Below are 19,858 nucleotides of genomic sequence, written 5' to 3'. Positions count from 1 at the left end.
TGCAGCTACTGCCATCTTGTGGTACCAAGCTAAAAAAAAATTACATCAGGAGGTTGCCTACAGCCATAGCCACCCTTTTTGGACATGGATCTAATTGAAGATAGTGTGGCTTCTTTGCAACTATAAATAACCTGGTGATCAATTGAATACAAGCGTTAATTGGAGCTGTACTTTGTATTAATGTTACCACGAACATTAGACTTCCAGTCTTCTTATAACACGTGTGTATATGCTCGTTGGCACACTACAAAGTATGCACTGCAGGCATCCATCCATCCAACCATTTACTACCGCTTGTCCCACTCGAGGTCACGGGGCGGCTGGAGCTTATCCCAACTGCACCCGCGTGGAAGGCAGGGTGCACCCTGAACAAGTCGCCACTTTATCGCAGGGCCAACACAGATCATTGCACTAAAAAAAAAAAGTCACACCAGACAAACACGATGCAAGAGCATGCTCCACATGCAGCAACACTTACTCTTCTAGACTTGATTCCAGACAAGCAGAAGGCAGTGAGGAGGAGGAGGATGGGAGGATATAGAGGGGAGAGGTGTGAAAGATCCAGCTCAGGTGCAGGCGGTGTGTGTAAGAATGTGTCGCCTGCACGTGCACTAATCCTCCTGTGATTTATGGTTCTAAAACTAGCTGGAGGTAATTGTCAAAGGGAAACGCGAGTGAGAGTGTGGCTAGGATCTAAGCCATGCAGTGACAGTGGAAATACGGTGGACCTAAACACAACACAATGCACTCACAGATACACAGTGTTTTTTCACGTGACTCTTTGTATTAGTTTGTAACTTTATCTTCTATGATAACTCTTGCCTCTTTGCCACACTTGTGACAGTGCATACAAACGCAAGACATCAAAGACAGTGCAAAAAACCCTCTCAAATTGCCCTGTTTTTCCAAATGTTTCGACTGAGGGTCTGAGGCCACTTATATTCTATTCGACTAAAGCTACTTTATGCAAGCAGCTCCCCACTGAGAAGAACACAAATCAGCAGACCACAGGCTACGCTAACAGCTATTTGGGCGGGGTGCTAACTATCCTTGACCCTGGTAATGACCAGCAGGGGGCACTTTGGTGAGAAATCATGACTAAACTGTTGCACAAATGGGATTGTCAGAATAAGGTCTGCCTTGGTCGCTGGATTTTGGACTGTGACAATTTCACTAGATTAATTTTTTTTTGTGTCTGTGTACCTCCTTCTGGTCCAGCTGGAGGGAGGACTTGATGAGGTCGCGGAGGGCAGTCAGCTGCTTCTTCTCCTCATCCTGAGTTTGCTTGATCTGGTCAGAGGAGAAACAAGCATGGGGGCAGGTGTACCTAATCTTTTGACCAAATGTGTGCTACACGTGAACATTATTTGGTCTGAAGGAGGTGTTTACATTGTAGAGATCAGCCGCCAGCTTCTCAATGTACTGTTTCAGCTTATCTGCTGTCTTCAAGCCATCCTGGAAAAAACTGGAGAAGAACAGAGATTTCATATTAATATTGATAAGGATGTGTAGATCATCTGTGAGAAAAAACTACTTCCGGAAAGACTCAACTGGATGCGGGAAGGACACGCAGAGGTCCCATACTATTTAAGAATAATAATAATAATGAATTAGGTTATATATCACGCTTTTCTATTATTAAATACTCGAAGCGCTCACAGAGAAGTGGGAACCCATCATTCATTCAAACCTGGTGGTGGTAAGCTACATTTGTAGCCACAGCTACCATGAATTGATTAACGTGGACCCCGACTTAAACAAGTTGAAAAACTTATTCGGGTGTTGCCATTTAGTAGTCAATTGTACGGAATATGTACTGTACTGTGCAATCTACTAATAAAAGTTTCAATCATTTTCAATAAAGCTGCCCTGAGGTACACTGACGGAAGCGAGGCTGTCAGTTAGCGCCTGCGGCCCCTCCGACCACCACCTATTATTCATTCATCATTCATTCACCAGTGTGAGCGGCACCGGGGGCAAGGGTGAAGTGTCCTGCCCAAGGACACAACAGCAGCGATTTGAATGTCAAGAGGCGGGGAGCGAACCTGCAACCCTCAGGTTTCTAGCACGGCCGCTCGACCCTCTCCACTATACCACACCAATTTATCGCAGATGTCCCACAACAGCATATTGGGAGTGTTTTTACCAAAATGTAGCGTTAATGCTGGAATTTTGACAGTTTCAAAAGTGCTTTTGGTAAGCCCTACTGGGGTTTGTGTGTAGCTTTAATGCTAATGAGTGGTTTGTCTCCCAAAAATGCGCTTTTTGTACGGATTTCTTATAAACACACTGTAGGTCCGCACTTTTTAATAGACGCCAAATACATCACATGCAACAACTAAACATTAAAAGGGACCTATTACGCAAAACAAACTTTTCTTACCTATTAGTACCTGTTTTTGTGTATTTGGGATTTGCATGATGCCCGGAAATGGGAAATTAAACCATTGCGACATGGTGGAGATATATTTATGAAACAATCTTGCCTTCCTTTACACTTCCTCCAAATGAGCCGTTTGGAATTTGCACAACCTGTGACGCCTTTCACAGTTGTGATGTCAGTGGATATCTTTACATATGTTAGACATTTAACTAAATTGCTTTGTGTGAGTACGCCTTTGTAGTTTTGTTTTGGGACAGACTGGCTCATACATGCACAGGCATCCTCCGCTGTTGCCATTTATAATACAAAGTAGAGTATAGTTCGAACTGATATCTGTCAGTAGTATATGGAAGCGCTAAAACTGCAACATGGATGACAGGGAGAAGACACAGTTGAAATGAAGCCACCTAAAAAATATCACCCACAAAACTTTGCATCATGAAGGGATGGTCAGAAAGTGTTATGAAGTGTAAAACCTAATCTAGGCTACATTTTGACCAAAGAACAAACATTATGTTATGTAGACTACAAAGAAGTGTTTTAAATCTAGAAAAAACTCAGAATATATGACCCCTTTCAGGAGTAAAACAGAACACAAACATTATCATCCCTAGCATAGCTACAGCATGTGAGCTCCAGTGCTAATGTTACAGTCACAAATGTATAATTAAATCCAGCACCAGTGCTTTGTTGGCTTATTCACTGAAGACAAAACAACGATCAAACTTACACCCACCATGTCTGACAGAGATATTTTATAGACCTTTTTTAAGATCTGTAAAGCTTGTTTTTGTCTGTTTTTTACAAAATCACAGACCAACCGTTTATTAAGCTCCTGTTCTTTTAAAAGTAGAGCAAACAAAAGAGAAATATTTTTTGGAACAAATTACTGTTAGAACTGCATTCCATTATGCATAATAAGGAACTTGTAGGTTTAGTTTAATGTGCTTTAGTCGACATGTAGGGCCTGATTTACTAAAGGTTTGTGTGTGCTAAAACATGTGCAAACTCGATAACACAAGCAAAGCTTATCTACTAAACGTGTGCAAAGCGGGCTTTGTCTGTTAAGTGAGCAGAACAAGGTGGGGAATACATTTTGCATCTCTGTCTTCATTAATATGCAGAATATAAGCTGGTTATCAAAACGCCCACAATAATGTGATTTATCAAAACTCACCATCGTTTTGGGAGCACCATTTTGCGTTTTATTTAGCACGTTTGAAAAGGACGTGCAAACTGACACTGTTCCACACACGGCTGTGAGAGAGGAGTGCTCACACTGCACGGACAGACGTTGGACAGAGAATCCTCCATCGTATGTGTACTTTGTAACATATTTGGACATTCAGAAATAAAAAAATATCAGACATATCCGCTAATGATCAACATCATTTTATAATTTCATGGCTAATGGTTGACTTAAAGGGGAACTGCAGTTTTTTGGAATATTGTCTATCGTTCACAATACGAGGGAATCTGATGGATTTTTCAAAAATGCATTCAAAATATTAAATAAGCATAACAGTCTGCTTACAGGGGTGCCAATGGGAGGTCCTCTAACCCACTCGTAAAAAATCCAATAAATAACCATTCAAAAAGCGCCATTGTAATGGAACAATTTACATTTTGTGACTTGAATTTGTGATTTTTTTAATAAGCGCTAACGCAGACAAACTATTTACAGCGGCGACGTGATCACTACCGTGTGTCCCTATGTTTACATCATTGAGTGGTCCGCTGCTTCCTCGCTTCCCGGCTCCTTGGAAATTTATTGTAGATCATAAATCATGCCTCTCACCCTGAAAGTAGATCGCTGAGGATGTAATCTGACAAGTTCGTACACTTTGACAGCCATTTAGGACCCGGAAATGGCGAGAATGACATGAAAAGACCCTTGGTTATAGGGCTGGGCGATTTATCGATATACACGATATATCGCGGGTTTGTCTCTGTGCGATATAGAAAATGACTATATCGTGATACTCGAGTATACGTTCTCATGCAGTTGCTTTTAGCTGCGGGCATTACACTACAGGCTCTTCCCATTCCTTTGTGTGTCTCCTTCTCACAGACAGCAAGCGCACAAACTTATACACGTCACATACTGTCACGTCATACGTCACATACGTATACGCCCTCACGGAGCAGAGAGGTAGCACACTGGGTAACGTTAGCTGTGGTGCTAGCGAAGCCGTGTGAGTGGTAATACGAGAGAAAGAAGGTGCGAATGAAATAAATATTAATTCCCAAGAAAAACAGCAGGGGGTCCATCGTCTGCCGGTGGTTTGGCTTCAAGTGGGAAGATGTCGAGTAAACAACTTTAATTTGTCAAGTGTGGGGCACAAGCGCTGCTACCAAAAGTAGCATTACTGCTAATTTGTAGCATCATTTGAAAAGTCACCTGCTAATAACTTTAATGAATACAGTTTTGGTCAATTGACTTAGTTGTGATTTCCTTCTCTGCATGAAAGTTTGAAATGAGCATATATTATTGCGGTATGAACAAGAATGTGTTAATGTAGACACATAGAATCATCATACTGCTGTGATTATATGTATCAAGTGTTAATTCAAGGCTAAGGGAAAATATCGAGATATATTTCGTGTATTGCGATATGGCCTAAAAATAGAGATATTAAAAAAAGGCCATATCGCCCACCCCTACTTGGTTACCTCCCCCTTAACCCCTCTCCCCCCAAGGATTGTGAAACATTCTTCATCTCAATGAAAATATATGAACATCCCAGCAGTCAGCATTCTAATGACAGTAGACCTTGTACAGTAAGTGATGATTTATTATGTTAGTTGGCTTTTATTAAGTCTGCTGTGCGCAGTAATCAGTGATGAAGAAAAAAAACAAACGTCATGATGCGTCTTTTAAATGAATGTGCCACGTATGCTTAAAATGATTAAAATACGTAATTATTAAATGTTACTATAAATGTGCTCGTTACTACATCACATACATACTTACATTATGATGGAGGTATTTGAATGTTTTTTAGGTGCTCCACAGGTGGAATTGAGCAGCTCCCATAAGCTCCATTGTAAGTGGCCTTTTGATTGGATTTATTTAAAATTTAGAATGCATTAAAAAAAAAAAAAAAACATCCTTCGGCATGCCTTACATAATGATTGTGAACAGTCCTCATTTAAAGGAGCTGATTAAAACTAATTCAATTGATACATTTTGCTGTCATTTAATGTTTTTTGAAAGGCCTACTGAAACCCACTGCCACCGTCCACGCAGTCTGCTAGTTTATATATCAATGATGAAATATTAACATTGCAACACATGGCAATACGGCCTTTTTAGTTTACTAAATTGCAGTTTTAAATTTCCCGCGAGTTTCTTGTTGAAAACGTCGCAGAATGATGACGCATAAGCGTGACGTCACGGACTGTAAGGAAATATTAGAGCTGCACGACACACAGCTAAAAGTAGTCTCTGTTCATGGTGTAATTACAGTACATAGTATTTTGGACATCTGTGTTGCTGAATCTTTTGCAATTTGTTCATTTAATAATGGAGACTATAAAGAAGAATGCTGTTGGTGGAAAGCGGTGGATTGCAGCTGTCTTTAGCACCGAGATACAGCCGGTGTTTCTTTGTTTGTTGTGAAGCAGCGAACATGTTTTCTCTACGTCAACCAGCATGTTTTTGGATGGGGAAATTGTGATATATATCTTACCGAAGACATCAGTGGATTATTCGTCGTCCCGCAGCAGCTGTGAGCTTGGCTCCTCGGCTTCACTCTGAGACAGTGTGTGTTCACAGCAGCCATCCGACCTCGAGGTATTTCTTTACAATCTTTACTTTACAATCTTTTAAATCTCACTAAAACACTATTAAAACAATAAGCAGGTAAGGGATCTTCCAGAATTATCCTAGTAAATGTGTCTAATTACATCTGAAACGCTCACACCGCCCCGCCCGGAGCCGTCGCTTTTTTTTTTCTTTCTAGTCCTTCACTATCAATATCCTAATTCACAAATCTTTCATCCTCGCTCAAATTAATGGGGAAATTGTCGCTTTCTCTGTCCGAATTGCTCTTACAACTGGTGGCTCCCATTATAAATAATGTGAATATGTGTGGAGTCCTGCAACTCGTGACGTCACGCGCACATACTTCTGGTAAAGGCAGGGCTTTTCTATTAGCGACCAAAAGTTGCGAACTTTGTCGTCGATGTTCTTTACTAAATCCTTTCAGCAAAAATATGGCAATATCGCGAAATGAAGTATGACACATAGAATGGACTTGCTATTCCCGTTTAAATAAGAAAATCTCATTTCAGTAGGCCTTTAATGACGTTAGTTTTTTCAGGTATAATATATATTACTGACAAATATTTCATATGAGAAAAACTTATGTATGCATTATTGCGTCTTGAGAACCGTAGTGCAGCCTCCCTCCAATGCACATTTTGCTGCAAAAAAAAACAAAAAAAGTGGTATTAATCTAAACGCACTGGACGACTGCTTCTAAAATGCCCATAAAAAGTGGTAGTGTCTACTGCTTGTTTGAAAACTGTTAGGATGGGGGGTTCGCGGCTTGCTGCGGGGTCGTTCTCCCAGGAAGGCAGACAGACTACTCAAAACATGGCGTTCAGGTAAAAACATGATTTAATTTTAACTAAAAAAAGGTACAAACAAAAAGCACTCGCTGCGGAGGCACGACTTGGGTAAAGAGACAAAACTGAAACTTTAACAAACTATGAACATAATGCAAATAACACTTACTATGGCTGGACAAGAGTAGCAAGGACTTTGGCATGAAAAAACTGGCATGGACAAAGCATGAAAAGAAACACAATGACGCCAGGACGACCAACATAAAATGACAGGCTTAAATAGAGATGTGGTGATTGAAAGCAGGTGTGAGACATGACAGGTGAACTGATTGGTCGTCAAGGTGACAAAACAAGGAGTGAAAAAAAAAAGGAACTTAAAGAGTCCAAAGGTCAAACAGCAACTGGTATTCCTAGGCAGTCTCCCATCCAAGTACTAACCAGGCCCCAGGCCAGACACTACTTAGCTTCAAGAACTAACACGATTGGGGATGCTCAGGATAGTATGGTCATACAAAATCAAGATCAGACATGACAAAAACATAGCAAAACACAACAGGCAGAAGCATGATAATATGGATGTGCAGTAAATGAGTGTCTCCGTGGCGACGCCCAGAATAGTACATACAATTTTTTTATTTAAATAAAGCGGTCTGCGTCATTAATCGATTGCACACACAGTCTTAGTAGATCACACGCAACAGGCCCACTAAAAGTACACGCTATTTTATTGATTGCATATGCTATTTAGCGTGAAGTATTTGGATCTTTAAAAATCAGGCCCATAGTGTACATTGTTTAACTGCAGTGTTATTATGAGCAGACCTAGCAACGCAACGAGAGAATTTGTCATTCTGTCATCCGGCGGTTCTGGCCCACAGAGGGCTCACTTATTTCCTCAGAAAACCTCACAGCTGTCACAACACATCTGCGTGACGACCCATTCATTATTTAGAACTTCTATATTTAGGGGAATACTTACTTGCACTGTGCGTGGTAATACTTGATCAGGTTCTGGAGGAGGTCCACCCCTTTCTTGGTCTTGATCTCGTTGACTTTGATGAGATACTGCAAAACAACGATAAGATGCTGAGTTTGTGTTTTAAAGGGGGTTTTAAAAGGTACAATGTGGTTCTCTGCATCCGGGCGCACACTGTTTTTTAAGACACTTGTTTGATGTACCAGCCAAAAGTATAAGTGGTACGAAAAAAAAGGCCTTGATCTAATCCGAAGGCTCGCATTTTACATCAGCATGACGAATAACAAGCGGATAGCCTTCAGGGAAAGCGTTGTCTGGGAGGATTCACAACAAAACGCCTCAAACAGCGTTGTCATCAAACAAATGTATGAAAAAAGACAATCCCAGCTAATCCCAGGATGCAACCGTCCACAGGGAACAGCGACGTGACATAGCGAGGGGACCGCTTAATGATTATATTTAATCTAACGCACAGCAGTAAGCTCCAGACGACCATTTTGCTATTTCGATTAACCTATCATTTGTGAATACCATCTTGCAGAGACAAACGGAAGCACTTCATGGATCACTTTTAAATTGTTCCTTGCACAACAGTTGTGCTATATTATTCCTGCGTTGACATTAATGGTAACATAATGCTACGAGGAATAGCATAATAGATGAGAGGCATTTAACCCACAACTGTGTTTACACTACGTACAAGCTACATTTCGTTTTATTGGACAAGGAACCATATTTGGTAAGCGTTGTGGCTGTTCAAAACGCCCCATGAAGTACAATTACATTTATCTCAGTCTAAAATAAACAAAGCTGTATAATGCTACGATACTGACATAAATCACTTAAAGACAAGAACAAACTGTGGTTTGAAAGTTAAGAGGTAGTAAACAAGAAAACTAGCCAGGTAGCGAGCGAGCTATCAAGCTCATTTTCATATTTGTGGATTTTCAGAACGTTTCCCCTAAAACAAGTATATAATCATATTATGTTTAATCATTAATGATATAATATTACAATATCAATCTTTTATTGATAAATATGCTTCCGAAGTGTCATAGTGGGTCCATTGTGAACTATACCTTACCAAATATGGGTTGTCTGCATTAAAAAGGGATTATTACTAAAAAGATTGAATTTTATTGTTTTAAAATATGCGCTACCATTATTATTTTTTAAATACAAAAACTAATAAAAACAAAGGTAATCAACACAATGATACTGATAAGTCTTTCTACGACTAAAAAAAATTGAATTATGTCTGGTTAAAAAATTAACCACACATAATTAACACAAAGCCAGAGAGATAGCGAGCCAGCAAGCAAGTCTTAATATTGGTGCATTTTCATTATTTTAGCACACTAAAAAAAGTGTATAATTATGAAGTCAAAGCCTGCACAAAGCCTCAACGCCGCCTCAAAGCCTGCACGTTGGAGTTCAACCCAGTAGACTAGAGGGTAGCTTCCGGACTTCCGGATGGCTTCGAAGCGATTGTGGACCACTGTCCGCCGCCTCAGGAAGGGGAAATAGTGCACTGTCAACACCTTGTATGGTGAGGATGGTGTTCTGCCGACCTCGACTGCGGATGTTGTGGATCGGTGGAGGGAATACTTTGAAGACCTCCTCAATCCCACCAACATGTCTTCCGATGAGGAAGCAGTGACTCGGGAATCTTTGGTGTGCTCTCCTATTTCTGGGGCTGAGGTTGCTGAGGTAGTTAAAAAGCTCCTCGGTGGCAAGGCCATTGGGGTAGATGAGATCCACCCGGAGTTCCTTAAGGCTCTGGATGCTGTGGGGCTGTCTTGGTTGACAAGACTCTGCAACATCGCGTGGATATCGGGATTGGCAGACCGTGGTGGTGGTTGAAGGGGAACTGGAGGTTGTTTTCCAACTATCATGGGATCACACTCCTCAGCCTTCCCGGTAAGGTCTATTCAGGTGTGCTGGAGAGGAGGCTACGCCGGATGGTCGAACCTCGGATTTAGGAGGAACAGTGTGGTTTTCGTCCTGGTCGCGGAACTGTGGACCAGCTCTATACTCTCGGCAGGGTCCCTTGAGGGTACATGGGAGTTTGCCCAACCAGTCTACATGTGCTTTGTGGACTTGGAGAAGGCATTCGACCGTGTCCTTCAACAAGTCCTGTGGGGAGTGCTCAGAGAGTATGGGGTATCGGACTGTCTTATTGTGGCAGTCCGCTCCCTGTACGATCATTGTCAGAGCTTGGCCCGTATTGCCGGCAGTAAGTCGGACACGTTTCCAGTGGGGGTTGGACTCCGCCAAGACTGCCCTTTGTCACCAATTCTGTTCACAACTTTTGTAGACAGAATTTCTAGGTGCAGTCAGGGTATTAAGGGGATCCAGTTTTGTGGCTGCAGGATTAGGTATTTGCTCTTTGCAGATGATGTGGTCCTGATGGGTTCATCTGGAGTGTGAAGCGACTGGGATGAGAATCAGCAACGCAAAGTCCGAGTCCATGGTTCTCGCACAGAAAAGGGTGGAGATCCATTTCCAGGTTGGGGAGGGGATCCTGCGCTGGAGGAGTTAAAGTACCTCGGAATCTTGTTCACGAGTGAGGGGTGAGTGGATCGTGAGATCGACAGGCGGATCGGTGCGGCGTCTTCAGTAATGCGGACGCTCTATCGATCCGTTGTGGTGAAGAAGAAGCTGAGCCAGAAGGCAAAGCTCTCAATTTACCGGTCGATCAAGGTTCCATTCCTCACCTATGGTTATGAGCTTTGGGTTAGGACCGAAAGGACAACATCACGGGTACAAGTGGCCGAAATGAGTTTTGTCCAACGGGTGGCGGGGCTCTTCCTTAGAGATAGGGTGAGAAGCTCTGCCATCCGGGAGGAGCGCAAAGTAAAGCCGCTGCTCCTCCACATCGAGAGGAGCCAGATGAGGTGGTTTGAGCATCTGGTCAGGATGCCACCCAAACGGCTACTTAGGGAGGTGTTTAGGGCACGTTTGACCGGTAGGAGGACACAACCGGTAGGAGGCCACGTGGAAGACCCAGGACATGTTGGGAAGACTATGTCTCCCGGCTGGCCTGGGAACGCCTCGGGGTCCCCCGGGAAGAACTGGACGATGTGGCTGGGGAGAGGAAAGTCTGGGCTTCCCAGCTTAGGCTGCTGCCCCCGCGATCCGACCTCGGATAAGCGGAAGAAGATGGATGGATGGATGATTCATTTTAAGTATGTGTAGTATGTTCTATCTACACTTCTGTTAAAATATAATAATCACTTATTATTCTGTTCTTTGATACTTAACATTAGTTTTGGATGATACCACAAATTTGGGTATGAATCCGATACCAAGGATCATACATTGGTCATATTCAAAGTCTTCATATGTCCAGGGACATATTTCCTGAGTTTATAAACATAAATTAAAAAACAAACACGAAAGAAGGCGTCGTGATTACAAAAAATATCGACGTCATCATAGTAGTATCGACTAGATACGCTACTGTACTTGGTATCATTACAGTGCATGTTAGGTGTAGATCCACCAATGGCGTTTGTTTACATTTTGACACTGTTAAGCTACAGTGTGTAGTGAAGCATGTTTATCTATTTGTTGTCCTGCAGAGATGATACTTGTAAGGGGAGGTGGCAGACCGGTACTTTTAAAAAGGTATTTTTTATCGCGGTACTATACTAATACAGGTATACCTTACCACCCGAGTGTGTTGTAGGGGGTCCTTTTCAAACTATACGTTACAAAATATGGTTCCTCTGCAGAAAAAAGGGTAAAACACTAAAAAGTTTGTATTATATTGTTTTGTAAAAATGTGCACCAGTTACTATTTTTTAAATTATATATATTGTACAGTATGTTTAGAAATGAGGCCTGCTGGCTCATACCAAATATGGTAACGTATGTTTGGCGTCAGAACATGGCGCGGCCTGCTGAGCTCCGTCTCTCCACACTCCCTTGACAGCGAGGGATGAGCAAAAGAGTGGGAGAGCACCCAGTAATCTGCTGATTGAGTAACTTTCATGGGATGGGGGAAGGCTGGATAGAGGGGGGGTGTCATGGGAAGGGTTGTGCTGTGCGTGACGGCGTGGGGAGCGACCACGGGAGAACGCACGCAACACAGAGGAATGAGGTTAAGTGGGATGAACATACCACAGACGGCAGTTACTGTTCAATTGTAAACATGCACTTGTCGCTCCTAATACAAGCGCTGCATCCTAACTATTAAAAGATACTAATGCTCACTAATGTGGTGTAGAACTGTGCGGCTATCTGGCACCATGCAGAAGGAAAATATAGAAAGACTGTGGCCCGCGTGGAAAATGTGGGCAGAGAGAAAAAGCCTTAGCTCAGCATGGCAGGGCACTAGAGGACAGAGATGTACTTCTCAGTGAATAATTCAGGTAGTCAAACAGCAGTAGCAGCAAAGCATTTATACAATTTGAGTCTAAAAATCCCAACAGGACAAGGCGAGCGAGTGAGCAAGGCGTGGGCCTCGCCGCCCACCGCAAAGAGAGACGTTTTTGGCAAAGAAACTAACATCAAAAGTTTGTTCCAGAACTTTCTGGAACGCACGCGAAGCTCGCCTTTGCTTTACACGTCTGCTAAGTACATTGTTGAGCAAACAATCACAAAGAAGAGAGTTGGGGCATGCTAAAACTTTCTTCAGAATTTCTCCTCCCACCAGTTATTAATGATAGCCCATATTTTCCATTGTGTAACACAATTGGAAAGACTCAAAATAATTCACAAAATCAATTTTTTTCTCTAACAGAAATTAACAAAAAGGATCAAAATAATGCACACATTTCAATATTTTCCACAAAGTTTCAAAAGAATACACAAGCGCCGATATTTTCATAATAAAAACAAAGATAAGTTCCTAAAATAATCTACAAACTCCAATATTTCTATCACAGAAATGAACAAAACGCTCAAAATAATATTTCCACAACATAAATGAACAGAAAGGATCAACATTTTCCCATAAAGTTATAAAATTATCCACAATATCCAATATTTTCATAAATAGAAACAAATAGAAATGTTTAAAATAATCCATTGACATCAATATTTTTCACAAAAAGGTAAAAAATGATCTACAAACATTTTTTTCTTCATCATAACATCAAACAAAAATGCTTAAACCTACAAACTCCAATATTTCTATCACAGAAATGATCAAAAAGGCTGAAAATAATCAACATTTTTCACAACATAAGTGAAAAAAGAGACTCACAATACTCCATAAAACCCAATATTTTCAAAATAGAAAAAAACAGAAATGATTAAAATAACCTACAAACTCCAATATTTCTATTAAAGAAATAAACTAATACTAAACTAATAAACACTTTTTCTACAACATAAATGAACAGAATTGTTCAAAATAAATCCACAAAATGTAATATTTTCATGACAGAAACAAACAGGAATATGGAAAATAATCCACGAACTTCAATATTTTACACAAAAAGGTTCAAAAGAATCCACAAACTCCAATATTTTCATTAAAAAAAAAACAGAAATGCTTAAAATAACGTACCAAAGCCAATCTTTCTATCACAGAAATGAACAAAAAGGCTCAAAATAATCAATATTTGCCAAAACATAAACAAACAAAGAGACTCAAAATAATTCCAATGTTTTCATCATAAAAACAAACACAAATCCTTAAAATAACCTACAAACTCAAATATTTATATTACAGAAATGAAAAGAAAGGCTGAAAAAAAATCAATATTTTCCACAACAGAAATTAATAGAATTCTTCAAGACAATCTACAATCTACAAAGAACAAAATGGTTTGAAATAATGCACAAATCCAATATTTTCCCATGCAAAATTGAACAGAAATGTTTATAATAATCCACAAAGTCACAGAAAGGTTTAAAATAATCTACAAAATCCAATATTTTTCACAGCAAAAATGAACAGAAAGGCTGAAGATATTAATCCAAAAATTTCAAAATTTCCATATAAAAAGTCCCCCCCAAAAAAATACAAAGTCAAAACCCTTACACGGATACATCTTGCTCCTACGGTCACTTATGATTAAATGATATTCGCCACTTTCAATAACAGAAAGAAAATTAATACTACCCCACAATCACATGCATCTCTAATGTAATGTGTCATACAATTATTACGATCTTGCCTCCTCTCTTTACCACTTATTATTGATAACTGCCACCTTTCCTAACAGAAAACATTTATATAGCTAATATATATTTATATTACGTTTGTATATTATATAATATGAAAATTATAATCCACAAAGACAAATCCCTCACTCGCTCATGCACAAGCACATGCAAATGATTGCGCTCCCTGCCACTTATTAATAATAACCAATATTTTCCATAATAAAAATAAATTAAAATATTGAAAATATTCCTGCGATGAGGTGGCGACTTGTCCAGGGTGTGCCCTGCCTTCCGCCCGATTGTAGCTGAGATAGGCGCCAGCCCCCTCTTGGTACACTTTCTGACAGAAGCAACAAAAAGCGTGTACCGGTAACCAGAGGTGGGTAGAGTAGCCAGAAATTGTACTCAAGTAAGAGTACAGTTACTTTAGAGATGTATTACTCAAGTATAAGTAAGGACTGGTCACCCAAATATTTAATTGAGTAAAAGTAAAAAGTATGTTGTGAAAAAACTACTCAAGTACTGAGTAACTGATGAGTAACCTGATTTCGGCAAACAATAATGCACAAAAACATAAAAATAGCAATGAGCAAATTCAGAGCCAGGAATATCTCTTAAGCAACTAAAACAATATTATATATTAAATAATAGTACATTAAAATACAATTTAAAAAAATGGCACATTGAGCCAAAATAACTTAACAGCACCATAGCCTCAGTAGGCATTCATTGATTTGATTGATTGATTGATTAAAACATGTATTAGTATATTGCACAGTACAGTACATATTCCGTACAATTGACCACAAAATGGTAACACCACAATAAGTTTTTCAAAGTTTATCAATTACTTAGTAAATGACCAAGTCGAGGTGATCTACCTCATATATACATATACATACACACACAAATAATTTATACACACACATATCCTATGTATATATATATATACATATATATATATATATGTTTATATATATGTATATGTGTGTATATATATATCTATACACATTTATATATACAGTATATAATTTATATTTATTTATTTTGCCGTTTTTGTTCACATGTTGAAGGTGTTTTAATGAATATACATGCATGTTTAACATATAGATTCCTATCTTTCATGAAGACAAGAATATAAGTTGGTGTATTACCTGATTCTGATGACTTGCAATTATTGGAATCAGACGTTCACGTTTTCAAATGGAGGAGAAAAAAGTTCCTCTTTTCTGTCTAATTCCACATAAAAGTCGTTGGTTTTTGGCATCTTATCTGTCCAGCTTCCATATTTGTTTTTATACACTTTACAAGAAATACATTGGCGGCAAACTCCGTGGCTTGCTAGCTTGTTTGCGCTGGCTTTCGGAGACTCTTATTTTGTTAGCGCAGGCGCGATGGAGCAGCACTTTTATTGTGAAGACAGGAACTGTGCGATCAGTCTTTAGGCTTTTGACGGGAAGTACGGTTGAAATAAAAAGTGTCTTTTTTCCTTTACACTTTTGATTGATTGATTGAAACTTTTATTAGTAGATTGCACAGTACAGTACATAATCCGTACAATTGACCACTAAATGGTAACACCCGAATAAGTTTTTTAACTTGTTTAAGTCGGGTCATGTGACTGCCTGGCTCTGTTTGATTGGTCCAACGTCACCAGTGACTGCATGTGATTGGTGAAACGCAGGCATGCGTAGATTCTACTTTGAAGCTCTGTCATTAACCAAAACAAACATTAATAGATCGATAAAAAAAAGTAGCGAGTAGCGAGCTGAATGTATATAAATGGAACGGAGTAAAAGTATCGTTTCTTCTCTATAAATACACTCAAGTAAAAGTAAAAGTATGTTGCATAAAAACTACTCGTAGAAGTACAATTTATCCCAAAAGTTACTCAAGTAAATGTAACGGAGTAAATGTAGCGCGCTACTACCCACCTCTGCCGGTAACTAATATATTTGCTCCTCCTGCCAGGTATTAAAGACAAAAGAAATGAATATAAATACTTTCACTAAACCAGAGAGCACAGTGCACTCACCTCATGTCAGGTCATATTAAGGGTATAAAAATATTGTAGTCAGTATACAATTTTGTGGCTGTGACCAGATTCATTTTTAAACCACTTTATTTTCAGCGAGGGGGTGACATTGAGAAGAAGCCAGGTCATACGATATTTCATGTCAGAACACAAGCCATACTGGAAAAAAAAAAAAAAGAAGAGAAAAACGGTTCTATTTTATGACCTACCTCGCACATCTGGAGCTGAAAGAGACGACGCTCCTTTTCCATCTCCTCAGCAATCTCAGCCCCGGTGATCTCAGTGCGGATCATGCCGTGTTGCTTGGCGTGCTCCCGCTTCTCCTTCTCGATCTTCGTGCTGTGGCGAAGGAGAGAACCCGTCTGACAGTGTAGCTACCCGTGTATGGATGTTGTTAAATGGGGTATACGTTTGCACGATGGTGTGATTCATATCAGACATTATTGGACTTAAAAAATGCTTTAAAGGGAAACTTCACTTTATTTTGAAATTTCGTCTTATCATTCACAGTGCCTATTTGAGACAAGCATACGTTGTTTTTTTTAATGCATTCTAAAGTGGCTAACAATGCAGCTAATGGAAGTAGTATTGGCACCCATAAAGCCCTTAAAAAAACACCTAGAAACCGCCAACAATACTCCAGTTCCATCTCGTGACCTGAGTATTAACAAAATATTATATCAATACTAACACAGACAAACTGTTTTTAGCGGCACCATTGACCACATGTGTTTCGAAGAAAAGTCAATTCTTGATAATAAATCAAGCCTCTCACATGTATAGTAGAAGGTTGTGGCCATAACCCAGGACATTTGTCAACTTTGACATTCATTTTATACCCGGAGACCGCGAAAAAGACACGAAAATACGCTTGTTTTCGGCACCTTATTTTTACACCGTTTGTGAGGATTATGATAATTCTTCATCTAAATGGGAAGCTATGAACATCTCATCAGTCTGCATCCCAGTGAGAGCAGACATTATTATTAATAATAATAATAATAATAATGGATTAGATTTATATCGCGCTTTTTTTATTGTTAGATACTCAAAGCGCTCACAGTGAAGTGGGAACCAATCATTCATTCACACCTTGTGGTGGTAAGCTACATCAGTAGCCACAGCTGCCCTGGGGTAGACTGACGGAAGCGTGGCTGCCAGTTTGCTCCTACGGCCCCTCCGACCACCACCAATCATTCATTCATCATCATTCATTCACCAGTGTGAGCGGCACCGGGGGCAAGGGTGAAGTGTCCTGCCCAAGGACACAACGGCAGCGATTTGGATGTCAATAGGTGGGAAGCGAACCTGCAACCCTCAGGTTTCTGGCACGGCCGCTCTACCCACTACGCCATGCATTATACACTAAGTGATTGTTTTATTATGTTCATAGTTGGTATTTCTTAGCAATACTGCTACATGATGCTTATGTGGTGTTGTTGAAGGGAAAAGCCAACGTTGGGATGTGTCTGTGAAATGAATACCCCGCTGTATGCTTAAAATGAGCAAAATACATACATATTATAAATGTACCTGTTACTGCATTATATATATACTTACAGCTTGTATAAAAAATGACAATGGAGGCTTTTGGATGTTTTTTATAGGCGGAATAGAGCAACTCTCATTGGCTCCATTGTTAGTTGACTTTTACAAACGTTTATGAAAATGTGTTCTTGTCTTACAGAAGGATAGTGAATGATAAGACATAATTCCCCAAAAACTGCAGTTTCCCTTTAAGGATTGTAATGTACATGGCAGAGGCCAGTAAAGAATGCCTAATGAATTCACACCTTTTTGGTGTTTGAAGTATTTTGAATACCTTTTGCTGACCTATATGTATGTTTTTTATGTACTTAACATGTTGTATGTAACGTAAGGTAAACTCAAAGAGGAACCGCACTTTTTGGGAATTTTGCCTATCGTTCACAATCATGATGAGAGACAAGAACACATTTTTTTTTTTTAGGATTTTAAAGATGATAAACGCTTGGAAGATGCGGCTAATGGGAGTCACTGTTGTAGCCTTCAAAGCCCTCTAAGACAACTGCAAAACACTCCATCAATGTTTCATATACACGCTGCAAATCTATATATAATGGAAATAACAGACACGTTCATAAGAATATGTAATATGTCCAATATTTACCCTATTTTTATCATTTATTCACTGATTTCATATCACTGATTTCTTCAGCGCATTGATTTCTGTTTCCATAGCAGCGCACGTCCAACTTCCGGCATCAAATGTGTGTTCCCTTTCAAAAACAAACGCGTGTGTGTTCCAATCAAGATAGAATCGATAACAGACAACAAAGATGATTATTTTTGGACATTGAGGATTCACAACATATTTTTTTAAGCTGAACATACAAGGATGAACTGCTGCTTCTAGCACGAAGGAAGGGTGAAACGTTGAAGCAGACAGAAGCAGAGAGAGTGAGGTGAATATGACGACTCTAAAAATTTGGAAATTGGTAGACAGGCTATGCTATTATAAATGGCGTGCTTACCCAAATAAACCGGAAAAAACTTCCCCAGCCAGCTGGACCAAACGCATAATTGTTAATTGAGTGAGTCACACTTTGAATATTGATCATGGTACACAAAACACACAAGGGTTATTCTTAAAACTACAGTACATACGCTATTGAGCTGGCTGTGTACAAACTAAACATGAAATGTTGGCTAATACTTTCCAGATACTGTAATGTGATTGTTCATGTTTTTCAGTCAGTACAGATTAGGGTCCTATCGCATTGTTGTGCATTACAAACTCAAACGCGTTTTGTGTTGTCGTAGAAGCTACCGTATCTCTTTCTGGAGCTTGCTCTTACGGCTAGTATCGAAGCTTGCCGATATGTTACTATGCTAGAAAAATAATTCCTCAGTGTTCGGTTTTACAATAACAATGTTGCTAGCGTTTGAATATTATACAAGTTACGGAACGTATATTAAGCGTTGTTGACGGTTTTTGAATGCATTTTTAAAGTGATTTAGAGGTCGAACTGATTGTTCTCAATAGCTTGCATTGCAAGCCACCAAAAATGATCCGATTCTTCCATGAAAGCTGAAAATAAAAAAACTTTTGTCTTTTTGCCTTTTATAAGGAAGTGCAGTTACCCTTCAAGCATTATTATTAAAACACCAGCAATGTTCCACTTTTTTAAAACTTAATAAGCATGTCCTTTTCTTCCCAGATACCCTTTGCAGTGTTGATATGCAAACAATGCAACGCGTCATTATGCAGCAATCCAAAACAACATCTATTCTTAATTTTTAGTTTTATGCCATGTCCTGTAAACGCCTCCCCAGAGAACCATACATTGTGTGCCCACCTCCCAAAAAAAGCGGATATCGTCATCAACTTACAACTTGGCCTCGTAGTCTTTCCAGGCTTTGTCAAAGGGCTTCTTTATGTCCTGCATACAACACAGAGCAAGTGTCAGCAAACTGCAACGAGGTCACGGCGAGGACATGAGTTATTTGCAGAGTTGGACCGCCACCAGACGCCCAAACGTGCGCTCCACTTCAGCGAGCGGATCGAGCTAGAGGCCACACCCTGCAGTCATTGTCGAGGTTCATGACCCATTTACTTGCCTCGATCACAACACAAAGTGCAGTGTTTACTTCTGCGAGATTTAAACACATACTTTTTTCACCCCCGTACGCCCTTCCCAATTTGGTCTTTTCGCACTCTCCCACTCAGCAAGCACATGCACAGGGGTTAAGAGATGAATGGCGAGATGTGCTGACGCGGCGTCCGCTCACT

The 19,858-nt window shown here is 39.9% G+C and overlaps 1 protein-coding gene across 7 annotated transcripts in view; it reads right to left on the bottom strand.

Annotated features, from left to right (window-relative positions):
* asap1b (ArfGAP with SH3 domain, ankyrin repeat and PH domain 1b) overlaps positions 1-19,858 on the bottom strand; it is a 119,063-nt gene that overhangs the window by 38,435 nt on the left and 60,770 nt on the right. For all 7 annotated transcript variants that reach the window (XM_061921726.1, XM_061921728.1, XM_061921729.1 and 4 more), the window contains 5 exons: positions 19,459-19,508; positions 16,296-16,425; positions 7,935-8,020; positions 1,390-1,465; positions 1,204-1,290 (listed from right to left, as the gene is read on the bottom strand). In XM_061921726.1, coding sequence (XP_061777710.1) covers positions 1,204-1,290; positions 1,390-1,465; positions 7,935-8,020; positions 16,296-16,425; positions 19,459-19,508 — 429 coding nt within the window. The remainder of the gene's footprint in view (positions 1-1,203; positions 1,291-1,389; positions 1,466-7,934; positions 8,021-16,295; positions 16,426-19,458; positions 19,509-19,858) is intronic.

Source organism: Nerophis ophidion, linkage group LG15 (assembly GCF_033978795.1).
Source record: "Nerophis ophidion isolate RoL-2023_Sa linkage group LG15, RoL_Noph_v1.0, whole genome shotgun sequence".
NCBI classification, from domain to species: Eukaryota; Metazoa; Chordata; class Actinopteri; order Syngnathiformes; family Syngnathidae; genus Nerophis; species Nerophis ophidion.
This window is presented reverse-complemented; position numbering and strand designations above follow the sequence as displayed.